We start from the raw sequence: 17,043 nt of genomic DNA, 5'->3' as shown, positions 1-17,043 counted from the left end.
TTTAATTTTGTGTTTTGATATGTCATCTTAGCGACATGCACAAAAGTGCACTCAGATTGTTTTAAAATGTCTGACAATCTTGCACTTTCTGTTTTGGAATTGACATGAATGTTTGTGCCACTGCTTAATAAAGGTTTAATAAATACAGTTTTGGTCAATTGACTTAGATGTGATTTCCCTCTGCTTGAAAGTTTAAGTAACATATGAATGCAGTATGAACAAGAATATTTGAATGTAGACACAAAATCATCATACTGCTGTGATTATATGTGTCAAGTGTTTAATATTGAGATATGTATTGTGACATGGCCTAAAAATATCGAAATATTAATAAAAGGCCATATCGCCCAGCCCTACTCCACGCTTGGGGTTAAGTAGCCCGTTGTTTAGCTTTTTATTCATGGCTCCTTGTACCAACATTGAACGCAAGATCTATAATGCGTAATTTAATTTAACCTTACAAAAGAGGGCTCACTGCGTTCAGTTAATTCTACTTTTAAATTAACAGGCTGAGGTGCTGAGAGCGACGCACAGAGTGAGATGTCTTTTTCCCTGTTTGAAGCGAGAGATGAACAAATGTGAGGCTCAACAGTTCTGGAAAACATGGCTGTCACTCAAATGCTGGTGATGGTGAAGGAAACCCCCCCCCCCCCATCCTTTTGGGGTTACTTATCGCACTAATTAAAACCTCCATGTTGATTAATCGTGCAGCCCTAACACTAGTAAAACAGTTTTATAGATGGAGCTTACCTGGAAGGATACCAAGGCTGGAGTTATCAAAGAAGTTCTTGGTACAGGTATTCAACAGCAGTTGGGAATTTTCAGGACGATCAAAAAAGCTGCTTTTCGGGGAGTCAAGCAGTGAGCTCTTTGGGGAATTAAACAGGTGCGTCGAGGTGTACTTTTTCCTAGGTGAGCCGAGGAAGCAGGTAGGAGAAGACAGAGTGTGTCCAGGCTTGGTTTGAGGATAAGGCTGTGAAGACCTATCCGCGTCCTCTTTGGTCTTCACCTTCAGTTTCAACGCTCTGTTCTTCCACTTTGTGATCTCTGCCTCGTGGCTGGAAACCAACCTGGGATTGAACAAGAAACCAGAGTGCCCGTCAAGATGGAAACCCAAAAAGACTGACATGAGCGTGTCACATAAATATACACAAAGCTCTTATTTCATGCAATTTCGTCATACTTGTCTAAATTTGTGATTTTGAGATGCAGCTGTTTGACTTCCTCCTGCAGTTTGGCCTTTTCCTCCTCCAGTTTGGTCTTTTCCAGCACAAGACTGCTCTTGACAACCAAACCTCGCGGGTTAGCCAGTCGCTCATGCAGATCCTCACCCTGCAGGACTGAAGATGTTAAAAAGTTTTTAGAGCATACCCAAGTTATTGACTGTTCAATATAGGGCTGGGTGATACATCGTGGGTTTGTCTCTGTGCAATATAGATAATGACTATATAGTGAAATTAGAGTATATGTTCTCAGGCAGTGGCTTCTAGCTGTGTGCATTGCATTACAGACTCTTCTCACTCTTTCCTGTGTCAGCTTCTCACAGACAAGCACACCTTACACACGACACATACGTAAACGCCCCTCGCAAGCGCACCTTCTTACATAAGTCACAGCATACGTATACGCCCTCGCGGAGCAGATAGGTAGCAGCATGGGCAACGTTAGCTGTGATGCTAGCAGAGCCGTGCGAATAGTAACACGAGAGAAAGAAGGTGCGAATGAAGGAAGAATTCATTCCCAAGGAAAACAGCAGGGGGTCCATCGTCTGGCGGTGGTTTGGCTTCAAGTGGGAATATGTCCAACAGACAAGCGTAATTTGTCAAGTGTGGGGCAAAAGCGTTGCTACAAAAAGTAGCATTACTGCTAATATGTAGCTACATTTGAAAAGTCACCTTCTAGAGAATGTCAACATCTCCGTTCGGTGCCACACGCCCACACCATCAAAATGCAGAGGCAAACATTTCCAGATCAACACCGTATGAAAAAAATTGTCAGCAACAGAATTTAATAACGTCCGTAGCAACCTACCACATAGCAAAGGACAAACACTATTTGATTTCCTATTATGTAGCTAATTTTTATTTGACGCTTAAAATGTCTGACAATCTTGCACTTTGTTTTGGAAATGACATGAATGTTTGTGCCACTTCTTAATAAATACACTTTTGGTCAATTGACCTAGTTGTGATTTCCTTCTCTGCATGAAAGTTTAAAAGTAGCATATATTAATGCAGTATGAAGAAGAATGTTTGAATGTAGACACAGAATCATCATACTGCTGTGATTATATGCATCAAGTCTTCATTCAAGGCCAAAGCAAAATATCGAGATACATATGGTGTATCGTGACATGGCCTAAAAATAGAGATATTAAAAAAAGGCCATATCGCCCAGCCCTAATTCAATATTAGTATTGTACAAAGGGACCCTATATCCTACATTTGCAACTGATAAGACTCATGTACCGTATTTTCCGCATTATAAAAGGTGCACCTAAAAACCTCCAATTTTCTCAAAAGCAGACAGTGCACCTTATAATCCGGTGCGCCTTATATATGGACCAATATTGAGCCGCAACAGGTCTCGCAACTACGGTAAGCAGCCGCCGACTTAATTTTACCCCGTAAATGGGTTGTAATTTTACAGTGCTTTTCTATCCCCTTTTTAAAAGGAGCCCAAAGCGCTTTGACAGTATTTCCACATTCACACACTGACGGCAGGAGCTGCCATGCAAGGCGCTCACCAGGACCCATCAGGAGCAAGGGTGAAGTGTCTTGCCCAAGGACACAACGGACGTGACGCGGATGGTAGAAGGTGGGGATTGAACCAGTAACCCTCAGATTGCTGGCACAGCCACTCTACCAACTTCGCCACGCCGTCCCCCGTAAGAGAAGCGGGTGGTGCATGCTGGGATATATGATTGTGCGAGGCGTGCAGTTTCATTTCCATTTGTGTGTTTATGTAAAGACCCCTAAATGGCTCCTATTAAGAGACACGCTTACGATGCAGGATTTAAACTCAAGGCGATCAGTCACGCAGTAGAAGACGGGGATAGAGCAGCAGCCAGAGAATTTAACATAAACAAATCAATGGTGCAGAAGTGGACGAAGCAGCAAGATGACCTGAGCCAAGTAAAGAAAACTAAACATTTTCCGAGGGAACAAAGCAAGATGGCTACAGTTGGAGGACAAACTCGAACAGTGGGTTGTTGAACAGAAAGCAACAAGTAGAAGTGTCAGTACAATCACTATTTGAATTGATTGATACTTGTATTAGTAGATTGCACAGTACAGTACATATTCCGTACAATTGACCACTAAATGGTAACACCCCAATAAGTTTTTCAACTTGTTTAAGTCGGGGTCCACAATGAAGGCAGCAGCGCTAGCAAGTGAACTTAAATTAATTTAAAAGGTGGTGCTTCCGGTTTATGAAATGACATAATCCCTCCACCCGCACACCTAACTACTGTTTCACAGCAACTGCCAAAAGACTACCAAGGAAAGCTGGCCACTCTCCGCGCATATTGCAAAAACGCTGGTTTGTAATCTATTAATAAAGTTTGAGTTTATTTCGAACATGCAAGCATACAACATGAAACATCACAATTTCCAGTTTCTATTTTAAACATGTTCTAATAGGAGTAGGAAGAAGCAGAACTTATTTAATCCTTCCCCTTTTTCTTTTACATAACAGTTGCTTAAACTTTTGTATAGGTTCCTGTCACTTTTGTGTGCGTCCCGTCATGATAAACGTCTCCTGCGAGTCTAGTGTAGATAAGTCTAACTGGTAAAAGGGGTTAATTATCAGTAAATTTGAAAATGGCGCTCAAGGGCCAATTTTGAAATTTCTCTTTCGAGACCCCCCCAAAATATAAAAATGTTCACCATACCTGGAGTGCCTGCAAAATATGGAGACTATCATGCATGTTAAGGGCCTCAAAAAGGCATCCAAACGTGTTGAAAAAAAAAACCCCATAACAATTATAATAGGGCCCTTGCAGCGCTTGCTCCGCTGCTCGGGCCCTAATAAAAAAAAAAACTGGGATATAATATTTTTATAAGCACCTGATATGCTCAGGATAGGACACATTTGATGGCGGTCAACAATCATAGCAACTAAACTATAAATTGAAAATCAGTTTTTTTTAAATGTTAATGTCAGGCTGGAACACAGTGTTGTGTTAAATGGTGTCGACTGCAGAGTTATCAGCTCCTTACATGACTGCTCTCCTTGCTGCTGCTGCAATGTCCTGAGTGTTTCCTTCAGCCTCCTCACAGACCTATCCTTCTCATGCAGAACCACTGTCATCTTCTGGATCCTGTGGCACACAAATATGTGGATAAAAATGTTAACAGAGAGGTTATGGTTTTACACGGCTTTTCATTGGAACACTCAAATGTTCTGGTGAAGACCATACTTGCCAACCCTCCCGATTTTCCCGGGAGACTCCCGAATTTCAGTGCCCCTCCTGAAAATCTCCCAGGGCAACCATTCTCCTGAATTCCACCTAGACAACAATATTGGGGGCGTGCCTTGAAGGCACTGCCTTTAGCACCCTCTCTCACCTGTCTCCATTATCCATAGGTTTATCTACAACCCATAAAGCAGGCAGGCATGGAGCTATTTCTCAGCCGGCACATTAATACACTGACACACAACATCCAGATTCCCATCATGCACTGCTTAAAAACTACGGCAAGTAGTAATGTCCATAAACATAACAGACGAAGCAGAAGAACGAAGAAGAGACATGGCGACAACGAGTAAGAAGAAGTACTCTTGAAAGTTCCAAAAAGATTGGAAAAAATTATTTCAGTTCATCCAGGACAGCTCGAAGGGGAATGCTGCCTGCAAATGTTGTCGAGACTTCTCCATTGAACGAATATACTCATTCATGAACGGATTACACAGACACAAAATTCTTGAAAATACATACACCTGCCGCTACCCCAAAACACCCCCTCCCATCTCCCAAATTCGGAGGTCTCAAGGTTGGCAAGTATGGTGAAGACAGTCAGACAAAAAAAAAAAAGGGTCCTTACTCTGTTTGATGTCGGTCAGATGCTGAGCTCATTTCCATTTCCATCCTGCGCAGTTTTGCAAAAACTTTCTCCAGCTGAGCAGCAGAAGCATTTTTCTACACCAGGAAAACGTGAATACAATTGTAACATTTTTGATGACAAAAAAAATCTCAGTAAGGTAAAAAAAAAAAAAAAAAAAAAAGATGTTCGGACCAACCTCAGCCTTGTGCAGTCGGTCGTTTAGTATATGAATTGAGTTTTCTTTCTCCTCAACTTGAGCCTGGATACTTAGCATTTGTGTCTGAAGTTGCTGAAAGGCCATTTCATGGCTGGAATCACGGTTGTTGGCTTTAAGCTGGGCCTCATTCTTCACACGCAATTCCTAATAGAAATTGAAACATCACCAAATGAGCACCATGACCACAACACCAGGGGGAGCTCCACAAACCAGGTTATACCCAGATTCCCATCTAACAAAGTGGGAAATGGGTTGTCCTTGTATAGCGCTTTTCTACCCCAAAGGTCTTAACTCTTGCTCCTATGCCACATCAATATGGAATGCACTCCCAACTGGTGTAAAAGAAAGTGCATCTCTACCCTCCTTCAAAAGCACACCTCCAGGCAACTGCAACCCTAGACTAACACCTTCCCCCCACCACATCCCACCTCCCCGGATTGTAAATCAAATTTATATACTTGTTCTCATGCTTTCTGAGCTCACTATGTTCACTGCTTACTGTACATATCCTACCAAGTCAGACCTACACTGTTTCAATGTCCATTTCTCTGGTTGATATCAGCACTTCAGTCATCAATAATATCAAACCTAACCCCCCCGCCGCAATCCCCTCCACATCACACCCTCCGGATTGTAAATGTAAATAATTCAATGTATATACTCTGATGATTAACTTGTGTGATGACTGTATTATGCTGATAGTATATATTTGTACCATTAATGTAGACCCCGACTTAAACAACTTGAAAAACTTATTGGGGTGTTACCATTTAATATCTACAAAAAAAAAAGTGTCAAACCACCAGTTCAACTTCGCAAACTCTGCAAGACCAGGAAGGATGTAACCACTTCTGATGTCTGCTCTCCCGTCCAAAGGCAAAACCCAGTAACTCAATTTTGGTCAAAACCGAGCTGATAATTTTGGAGTTCCTCAGTGATATGCTTTACGTTATTGTATGCCATATTGTAATTTGTTCCGTAAGTAAGCTGTTGCGCGCATGGCAGGACCTAGCAACTACCACATAACCGCGTACATACAACAGAAAAACCTAGTATCTCAAGGGACCAATCGAAGCTTCTTTGTCAGTCGCCTTATTGTCTTTAATGAGACATTTGCAGGAATGGGGGCCGACATGCAACCTGATTATGTGATATTATGGCACGAGGGGATATTTGTTAGATTGGCCCAGGACGTTGCAAGCACCTTCATTAAATGTATTGTTCTTGATTCTTCCACTTGCATACTCTTTTGGGCAGATAACTGTGGAGGTCCAAATAAAAACTGGACACAGTACACGGCTCTTGCCCAATGTGCGGGGCCCACCCGAGATTGTGATAAAATATCTGGAGAAAGGGCACACGTTCCTGAGAGCAGATTCAATCCATGGCTCAAATCGGCAAGAAAATGAAAGCTCAAGAAAAAATCTATACGTTTGATGACTTTGTAAGACAGCATCAAGATAAATTGGTTTTCCTTTGTTTTCTCAAAATCAGCTAGAAGTGAGTTACTAGGTTTTGCCTTTGGACGGGAAATTTGTCCTCTGCATTCGACCCATCCCCTTAATCACTCCCTGGGAGGTGAAGGGAGCAGTGAGCAGCAGTGGTGGCCACGCCCGGGAATAATTTTTGGTGATTTAACCCCCAATTCCAACCCCTGATGCTGAGTGCCAAGCAGGGAGGTAAAGGGTCCCATTTTTATAGTCTTTGGTATGACTCGGCCGGGGTTGGAAATCACAACCTACCGATCTCAGGACGGACACTCTAACCACTAGCTCTCCACCTTTTTTCAGTGATGTACCCCCTGTAAACATTTTTTTAATTCAAGTACCCCTTAATGAGAGCAAAGCATTTTTTGGTTGAAAAAAAGAGATAAAGAAGTAAAATACAGCACTATGTCATCAGTTTCTGATTTATTAAATTGTATAACAGTGCAAAATATTGCTCATTTGTAGTGGTCTTTCTTCAACTATTTGGAAAAAAAGATCAAAATAACAAAAAACTTTTTGAAAAATAAACAAGTGATTCAATTCTAAATGCAGATTTCTACACATAGAAGTAATCATCAACTTAAAGTGTCCTCTTTGGGGATTGTAATAGAGATCCATCAACTTACTTCTAAACATTTATTAGCAAAAAAAAAAATCAATCAATATTTATGGAACATGTCCACAAAAAATCTAGCTGTCAACACTGAATATTGCGTTGTTGTATTTCTTTTCACAGTTCATGAACTTACATTCATATTTTGTTGAAGTATTATTCAATAAATATATTTATAAAGGATTTCTGAATTGTTGCTATTTTTAGAATATTTAAAAAAAAAAAAAAATCCCACGTACCCCTTGGCATACCTTCAAGTGCCCCCAGGGGTACACATACCCCCATTTGAGAAGCACTGCACTAGGCCACTGAAGTAGACTTAGCAGACCTCTCAATGATTATAGTCGCTTTTTTGTACGTAGATAGTCGCCTAACACCCTTGACACATGCTGCGGTTTGATTTCACTGAATTTATTCGACACTAAGCATTATTTTAAGTGACATGTTTATACTTTACTCCCTACTACCTTCATTCTTCGTGAAGTAACTTGCAACTAATAATTCAACTCAGTAGTTATGTCTTGTATTTACTTTCACGTGTAATGCTGTACATATTTCACCAGGAGGTCAAAGAAACTAAAGAGTGTCTCTTAAAACAGCTGACTTCATACTGCAATATGAACAGACTTACTTTGACTTCTTCCCTTGATTCTTCCAGCTCAAGAATGAGTCTGTAGTCTTGAGACCAGTAAGAATGCTTGTTTCTTTGTTGTCCCAAATAACAGTCAACTTGAAAGTCAAGCTGCCGTAATTCCCACCTCAAATCTTTGTCATCATCCATGATGCCCTGCAGGGGTCAGAAAAAGTTGGTTCAGAACATTTAAAAGTTCATAACAATTTCCCTTGTGGATCGTTAAAGTATTTTGCACTCCGTTAAGTCTTTTTAAAAAGGTAGGACAGAAATCAACATTAATCTTGACTAAAGAGGTGTCAAAATTGTTTACATTGAGGGCCACATATATACATACATACATACATTTTAGTGGTGTCAATATAAATCAATTTTCAGATTAATCGTAATCCTTAAATCAATGAAAAAACAATCAATTTGTTTCAATCCGTCCTGTCCAGCCACTCAGGCACATCATATTGTAAATATAAATGCTCATATTTGCTGTACATATTTGCTGTAGAAAAGAGAAGTGCTGGATACTTCTCCTGTTGCCTTATTTATATTTGACTTGAAGGTTTCGGAAAGCATTTTATTAAACATACATATGCAAACCTATACATATGTATACATCTACAGTATGTATGCACACACACACACACACACACACACACACACACACACACACACACAAAAGAAATCAATCCCAATCTTTTCACACACATACACGGCAGCTTTTCCCCAACATGATAAAAATAAATCACAATCTTTTCAGCACGGCATGCACCTCAAAAAATGTATTGGATTCTGAAACAGAGCCTCAATGTGTCTGGTAATTTTGAGCTAAAGTTTGGAGCTGCGGGTAAGTTTTTGGTGTTTTCTTTAATCACCAAGGCAATTTTAGAGTAAAAGCAGCAAGTTTTGTTTTTCTTAACTCAGAGTAACAGAAAAGTTGCTGAAGTTTGCTCAGTGGAAAGCGGGTTAATTCTCACTAATTTAGGTAACACAGAAAAGTTAGAGGGTTCGTCAAGCACACCTGTAAAATCATCTTCTTGCTTTGGATCACTTCAGATCTGCGTTCCACCTCTAAGCTCAGCAAAGTGTCCAGCCTGCTGGGGACCACCGGCACGCTGTTCATCCCAGCCTCAAACTGCTCTTCGAAGTTACTCCTTCCTTTAATGTCAGCTGACAGAACACCACCACAAGAACTCAAGCGTGCGAGAAGCTTCTTACAAACAATCTCCATTTTCTGTAAAAAAAAAAAAAAGAAAAAAATAGCGAGCCGTCCTCCTGTCATATACTTCAAATGCATATTGAATAGTGATTTTGTTGTAGGGCCCAGAAGCGGTGCTCACCTGCAGGTAAAAATGTCTTTTCCACAACAGCTCTTTGGTTCTGCGCTCCTGCTCAGAAAAACTGTTCTGGTCTTGAACGGAGTTTGTGGGCACCTGTACTTTGCACAGCTTTTGGCACCAGTCCTCAAACTCAAACAGATCCTTCTTGATTAACCCCTCAAACAGATTCTTGTACATCTTGGCTTTTTCTCCGAGAGCATCCTGGAAAAGAAAATTACAGATTTTCTCTAAATATCTGACTTTTAGTAAAAGATGAAATTGATGGAAAGTATGTCGGCTTGTTTACACCAATATGTCCCAGAATGTTCAAAGACTCTGTTCCCAAATGACAGACGGTGTTGTGGGCTTCCAATGTAGCTTGAGGCAAGGTGATCGACTCAGCATTGCTTAGATAATCATCCTCATCTAAGTCTTTATTTGCTGTGGAGTCAAGTAAGGCGCAGCCGTCCAGGATTTTCAGCAATCTCCCAAATGACTTCTGTAAACGACAACATTTGAGTTGGTATTCAAGAATTACTGTTGGGCATCACAGAAAAGTACAGTTTCGTTGGGATGTAAAAGTAAATGCTAAATCAAGATGAAGCACTAAGCACCCAGGAGTAAGTAACGTATTTGACAGACTTTAATGCGGCTCAATCCTTTTTACTCTCTCTATTAAGAAATGTACTTGCAGGTGATCTCATGTTACAAGACACATTTTGCTGTAGTTTGTAAGTCATGTCTGCAATTCTTTTAATGCTACTTGCCGGCATTTAGTTTTCGCGACATGGAATATGCAGCCTACGACAGATGTATCCAGTTTATTAATACTATTTAGCGAGGCTAAACATTGCAGATTTCAGTTACTACAACACACAAATCAATTCCACAAGGAAGTTTACTAAAGAAAACTACTCATATGGTCAACTTACAAGAATTTTGAAAACAAACCATCTCTCAACTTTTTGTTATGCTGCAAGTTGCAAGAATAATTGGACCAACAAATATTCCACGAATGGGTGTAGTAAATGTCAAATGAAGCATGTAAGATCCACCTCAAAACATCTGGTCTTCCTTGTTAGCACTAGTTTATAGCTACAGATTGACTTAACCATGTTTTCAAACCATGGAAACAAAAAGTAGTGTAAAAGGACAGTGCTGGGAAGTGGGTTATATCATTGAATTGAAGAAATAATTACAGGACTGACTGTGTGGTCTACTTGGCAAGTCAGTTTGAGAGTAGCCATGCTAGTTGGCACCACATGAAGCAGGAGACAGCTTTTGTGCCAGCAAAAACGGTGGACATTTTTCACCATTAAAGTATGGAGAAGCTACTGATGGTTTCAGATGGGAAAGCAGCTCAAAAGAGACAAAACATGCTCTTTCAATTATAAACAAGTGTTCAGAACAGCACTTCTCATGCAAGCTCCCCACACCGCACAGATCAGTCCGCTCAATCAGCTGCTGTAGTTATGGGGGACTATATAAACATCAATTTGAAACCAACCGCGGCCGCCCTCTCATGGTTTAATTTCAAAGCGTGTGAGCATGATTAGTGAGTTTCAGAATAAAACAAAAACAACAAAAAAAAAAACACAAAAAGTTGGGTATTTAAATCCATTGTAAATAGAGGGTGGCTGTTACCTGAAGTTCTACAGTTGGGTCTTGAATCTCTGAGGATTCACTCCCTTTGGCATCGGCTATGTTCTGTACAAAACGACCAAGTTTCTCATTGCTCCCAAAGACGGATGTCTCATCTTCATTGGGCAACTGAAAAGGTGAAAAAGATAACTGAAGAACCATGTTTGTCAACGAAGGCAGGATATATAGACGTTTATAAAACATTACTTTCATGATTAAATAAATACTCTGCTCAGTGGATATACCTGTATACTACTTTGCATGAATTTTACAAGGGTGAAACGAGCACCTTATTTTTCGGAGTATAAGTCGCGCCGGAGTAAAAGTCACACCGGCCGAAAATGCATAATAAAGAAGGAACAAAACCACAAGTCACGATTGAGTATACGTCGCATTTTAGGGAAATTTATTTGATTAAACCAAACACCAAGAATAGACAATTGAAAGGCAATTTAAAATAAAGAATAGCGAACAACAGGTTGAATAAGTGTACGTTATATGAGGCATAAATAACCAACTGAGAAGGTGCCTGCTATGTTAACCTAAATATTATGCTAAGAGTCATTCAAATAACTAACATCATTTCTTTGTTGCTTGATTGCAGTTTTCTGCTGCGTATTTCACTACTTCTAGCTTGAAACTTGCAGTATATGATTTCCTTTTCGGTGCCATTTTGGTTCAGCCTTTGATTGATTGAAACTTTTAGTAGTAGACTGCACAGTACAGTACATATTTCCTACAAATGACCACTAAATGGTAACACCCCAATACGTTTTTCAACTTGTTTAAGTCAGGGTCCACGTTAAATCAATTCAGTTGTTATAAGTTACCGCCAATGTTGAAATTATCAATTTTCATAGGTACGGAAATAGCAGGTAGCATCCTTTTTATTTTCATAATGCACTTCTGCCCTGACCCGCCCAATTTTTATTGGTTGACGTGTGTGTGTGTGTGTGTGAGACGATTGCTGATATACGGCTAGCCTCTTATGTGAATGAGATAAATAATATTTGATATTTTACAGTAAAGTGTTAAAATCACACACAATTATCTCCAGAGTGTAAGTCACACCCCCGGCCAAACTATGAAAAAAAACTGCGATTTATAATCCGAAAAATACGCCAGTTTGGTTTGGGAAAAAAAGAAAAAGGGAAGATCTGTAATCATTCCATTTGCCAAGCTTGAACTTCCTTGTAGTTCTTTTATTTTCACAATAAAAAAAAGATAACAGCTCAGTGAAACTATCACTTGATGTAAGTTAGCTAACTAAATATCTCCAACTTTAGAAAAGTTCCCACTAAGACTGTTTCCCATTCATTCATTTGCTGGGCAGCCCGCCACAAACAAATGTAGGCAATATTAACACACTAAGCCTACTTACGAGAGAGTAACACTCAAACAATGTCTCACATGCAAGCACATTGTTCTTGAACAACAGAATGTGGCAGTGGGCCCCTCACCCAACTAAAAAAGCACTTGGAGAAAAGTGAATTTGAAGTATAAAAATGTGTTTTATTTTACTCGTTTTGACAATGTTTCAGCCCATAATGCAGATTTGATGATTTTGTCATTATGCCCCCGCAAGCAGTCTGATAGTTTATACATCAATGATGAAATCTTAACTTTGCAACACATGCCAATATGGCCGGTTTAGTTAACTAAATTGCAATTCTAAAATTTCACGCGAGGTAAGCTGAGATAGGCGCCAGCGCCCCCCGCGACCCCAAAAAAGGGAATAAGCGGTAGAAAATGGATGGATGGATGGATATCCTGTTGAAAACGTCGCGTGATGTCACCGGTGGTAGCGGACATGTTCTCCCAGCACTGATCACGGCTAAAAGTAGTCTTTTTAATCGCATAATTACACAGTATTCTGGACATCTGTGTAGCTAAATCTTTTGCAATTTGTTGAATTAATAATGGAGACTACAAAGAAGAAAGATGTTGGAAGAAAGCGGTGTATTGCAGCCGGCTGTAGCAACACAAACACAGCAGGTGTTTGTTGTGAAGCTTTAATATGGAACAGAGCGGTCAAGCCAACATGGTTCTCTACCACATGTCAACAGGCAGGTTTTGATGAGAAAATTGTGATATTAAGTCTGCTCTTATCGTAAACATGAGCGGAGCTTGTGTCGTTCCTCCTGCAGCTGTCAAAGAGGGAGCTGCGACTTTCTTGGCTCCTCCATGGCTTCCCTCAGAGACACTAGCGGTCACCACACCCCTACGACTTTCACGTATGACTATATAATCTCACTAAAACACTAGTAACACAATAAGCAGATAAGGGATTTTCCAGATTTATCCTAGTAAATGTGTCTAAGAACATTTGAATCGCTCCCACTGCCCTCGCCTTTTTTTTCCCTCTAGTCCTTTCACTCTCAATATCCTCATCCACAAATCTTTCATCCTCTCTCAAATTAATGGGGAAATTGTCGCTTACTCTGTCCGAATCACTCTAGCTGCTGGTGGCCATGATTTTAAACGATGTGAGGAGCTCTACAACCAGTGACGTCACACGCACATCGTCTGCTACTTCCGGAACAGGCAAGGCTTTTTTATTAGCGACCAAAAGTTGCTAACTTGATCGTCGATGTTCTCTACTAAATGCTTTCAGCAAAAATATGGCAATATCGCGAAATGATCAAGTATGACACATAGAATGGAAATGCTATCCCCGTTTGAATAAGAAAATCTAATTTCAGTAGGCCTTTAAAAATGAGGGCTTTTCCACTTATAGTATATGATTGGTTGTATAAAGCAAATTATTTGTGCACTATTGACTAAAAAGGCACCAAAAACTCTTGAGACTTTCATAACTGAAACAGGATGACCGTAACAAGTTGTTATGAAGACGTAAGCAAGATGCATGCAAATGTCTGGAGCAGAGGCAGCATGTCTTTGATGTGGATGTTCTTGAATATAACCGAGATATACCCGCCGACATTGATCTACAAATTGTGCGATATGCAAATATTAAGAGGTCTAACAAGGAGAGATTGTCGAGCTGGAGCAGCAGCGCGAACCAAGTGTCACATCCGGCTTGTTGCAGACATTAAGCGACATAAGTAAAGAGTCTAAATACTAGTTCAGTCTCCCAATAACACGAGAAAAAGACGCTCCATTTTTTGCTGGTTACTTTTTTTTTTTTTTTTAAAGTCACTAAAAAGGTTTGGCGAAGTCTCTAGAAACTTAAGACTCAAAGTGCAGCATGTGTTAGAATTTACAATAAACCGTAATAGAGAGAAAAATCCAAACCATTAGGAAAAAAAAAAAAGGTTAATACTAATTAATAACATATTTGTTTTAAATGTACTTTTTTTAGCCTTTTTAGACTAAATATATGCATCAAATATGCAAATAAAATGGTGACAAATTGACAAAGTCCCTAGCCGAGTCTCCATCACAACAGTTACAGTATATTGGCAATCTGGGGAATTCCCTGCTCTTGGGTGACAAACCTGCTGCAAGGTTGCAGACGCCGCATGATTCTCACTTTGCCTTTTTAATGTATTCAGCTGCTCCTCTAATTGCTGTACCTGAAGACAAAAAACAGTTTGTGTAAGATATATGTTGTGTTTAAAAGACAAAAAATGTCTTCTTGCAGGCTTTGCTCTCTCTAATCTGTCACAATCCCATCATCTTCAAAAGTAAATGAATAACTCATACCTCTTGTTGAAGGCCAGCCTCTCGTTCTCTTGACTCTGACTGCTGCTGCAAGCTTAACTGATTTTGATCACTCATCTTATTCTGGATGGTAGAAATCTGAGGAGCAAAATCATGTATTCTCATATGAATATATATATATATATATATATATATATATATATATATATATCTCAAAGATACATATACACTTCATATAAAATGAAAATTGCCTAGTATTACAAATTAAACCACATTACTATACCATGCTTATCTTGTTCTGCAATTCTGTTTTTAACCCTTTTTTCTCTTCTCTGAGCTCTTCAAGAGTCTGCCGCATCTGAACGCATTCCTCACTGAGGGAAGTCACTCTGCATGTCAGACTCTTGATCTCTCCTGCTGAGCGCTGGCAGATGACTTCCTTGTCAGAAAGTAAAGCATCTTTCTCAGCTTCAACTGCTTTGAGTTTCTCAGTGAAATACATTTTCTGCAAATGACAGAACAAACCTTTACTTTATTGTACAGGTAAGTAGGCAATGTGTAGACTGATAAAAAGGAATAGGTAACCGTAGAGTATTATGTGCACCAAACCTCAGCTTGGTGCTTTGAAGTGAGCAGTTGCTCCTCTAGTTTGAGCTTCTTCAGCGTCTCCTGTAATTGGGCATGTTGCTCACTGAGAGACTTCCCTCTGCTTGTAAGACTGTCCATCTTCTCTGCGGAGCTATGGCAAATGACTTCCTTTTCAGCCAGTAGGACATCTCTCTCTGCCTCAACTGCTTTGAGTTTCTCACTGAAAGAAATGTTCTGCAAAGGACAGACAGAAAACATGTTTGTCTACTTAGCTATACAAATCAAGTAATGTGTAGACTGATATATAATAAATAGATTACCGTAGAGTATTATGTGCAACAAACCTCAGCCTGGTGATTTTCAGCAAGCCGTTGCTTCTCCAGCTTGAGGTCCTCCAGTGTCTCCTGTAATTGGGCACGTTCTTCACTTAGGGATATCACTCTGCATGTCAGACTCCTAATTTCCTCTGCAGAACTCTGGCAGCTGACTTCATTCTGAGCCAGTAACACATCCTTCTCTGCTTTAGTGCGATGAAGTTCCTCTGTTAAAGCACTTGCCTGGAAGGAAGACGATGGTTACAGAAGTTGTTTCAAAGTAAAGCTGCTTCTATGCAGCATTCAAACATTTTTGGAAATGGTGTGATGTTGCAGGGTCAGATTAGATCACACAAAGCAATGATATTTTAGTCTGACATGCCACAATCTATTAAAGAGCAATGCAATGTGCAGTTGAAGAAATAAGTATGCTAGGACAACAGAAATGCCACTCTTACTGGACACATTTGGCAACTACTATGAAAGCGCATATTGCTCTTCTCAATGAGCATTCGGGCCATTTTTGAGCCAATGGACCTTTTAGTGTTTCTAGGACGTAGATCAATAAAATCCAATTACCGTATTTTCCGGACTATAAGTCGCAGTTTTTTTTCAGTTTGGCCGGGGGTGCGACTAGTGTGAAATTATCAACACATTACCGTAAAATATCAAATAATTGTATTTAGCTCATTCACGTAAGAGACTAGACGTATAAGATTTCATTGGATTTATGGATTAGGAGTGACAGATAGTTTGGTAAAGGTATAGCATGTTCTATATGTTAGTTATCTGAATGACTCTTACCATAATATGTTAGGTTAACATAGCAGGCACCTTCTCAGTTGGTTATTTATGCCTCATGTAACGTACACTTATTCAGCCTGTTCACTATTCTTTATTTTAAATTGCCTTTCAAAATTATATTCTTGGTGTTGGGTTTTATTAAATAAATTTCCCCCAAAAATGCGACTTATACTCCAGTGCGACGTATATATGTTTTTTTCCTTCTTTATTATGCATTTTCGGGAGGTGCGACTTATACTCCGAAAAATACAATACTGGAATCACAACACACAAATTGGCTCATACAAACCTTAGTTTGATATGTTCCTGCCATATCTTCAAGTTCTGCTCTGAGCTGGCACATTTCCTGTCTCTCTGCTTCCAGTTGGGTTTGCAGCTGATTTCGCTCATCATTAAGAGATCTTACATGATCCATCAGCTTTTCCATCTCATCCTTGTTAGTTTGAACTTCAAGGGACCGCTCAGATTGCACAGCATCTTGTTCTGTTCGCACATCTTCAAGCTCCTTTGCAAGCTTCTGAACCTGTGAGAATGTGTGACTAAGAAATTAGGAACTGGCAATGATATTGTGCTATCTTCAGAATACATCAGAGCAATGATATTTTAATTCGGATGTGCCGCAATTAACGAGCAATGCAATGTGCAGTTGAAGAAATAACTTCTATGCTAGGACAACAGATATGCCACTCAGACTTTTGACAACTAACATCAAAGCACGTATTGCTCTTCTCAACAAGCAGTCGTGCCATTTTTGAGTCAATGG

The 17,043-nt window shown here is 39.8% G+C and overlaps 1 protein-coding gene across 3 annotated transcripts in view; it reads right to left on the bottom strand.

Moving 5' to 3' along the window:
* Positions 1-17,043, bottom strand: part of cenpe (centromere protein E) — a 54,331-nt gene that overhangs the window by 2,020 nt on the left and 35,268 nt on the right. For all 3 annotated transcript variants that reach the window (XM_061877151.1, XM_061877154.1, XM_061877152.1), the window contains exons 37-52: positions 16,570-16,803; positions 15,507-15,719; positions 15,184-15,396; positions 14,858-15,079; positions 14,617-14,712; positions 14,409-14,486; positions 10,954-11,079; positions 9,617-9,808; positions 9,331-9,531; positions 9,012-9,224; positions 7,997-8,152; positions 5,245-5,409; positions 5,049-5,143; positions 4,224-4,324; positions 1,184-1,340; positions 751-1,070 (exon numbers count right to left, since the gene is read on the bottom strand). In XM_061877151.1, coding sequence (XP_061733135.1) covers positions 751-1,070; positions 1,184-1,340; positions 4,224-4,324; positions 5,049-5,143; positions 5,245-5,409; positions 7,997-8,152; positions 9,012-9,224; positions 9,331-9,531; positions 9,617-9,808; positions 10,954-11,079; positions 14,409-14,486; positions 14,617-14,712; positions 14,858-15,079; positions 15,184-15,396; positions 15,507-15,719; positions 16,570-16,803 — 2,782 coding nt within the window. The remainder of the gene's footprint in view (positions 1-750; positions 1,071-1,183; positions 1,341-4,223; positions 4,325-5,048; positions 5,144-5,244; positions 5,410-7,996; positions 8,153-9,011; positions 9,225-9,330; positions 9,532-9,616; positions 9,809-10,953; positions 11,080-14,408; positions 14,487-14,616; positions 14,713-14,857; positions 15,080-15,183; positions 15,397-15,506; positions 15,720-16,569; positions 16,804-17,043) is intronic.

Source organism: Nerophis ophidion, linkage group LG17 (assembly GCF_033978795.1).
Source record: "Nerophis ophidion isolate RoL-2023_Sa linkage group LG17, RoL_Noph_v1.0, whole genome shotgun sequence".
Classification (NCBI taxonomy): domain Eukaryota; kingdom Metazoa; phylum Chordata; class Actinopteri; order Syngnathiformes; family Syngnathidae; genus Nerophis; species Nerophis ophidion.
The sequence above is the reverse complement of the archived record's forward strand: the minus strand, read 5'-3'. Positions and strand labels throughout refer to the sequence as shown.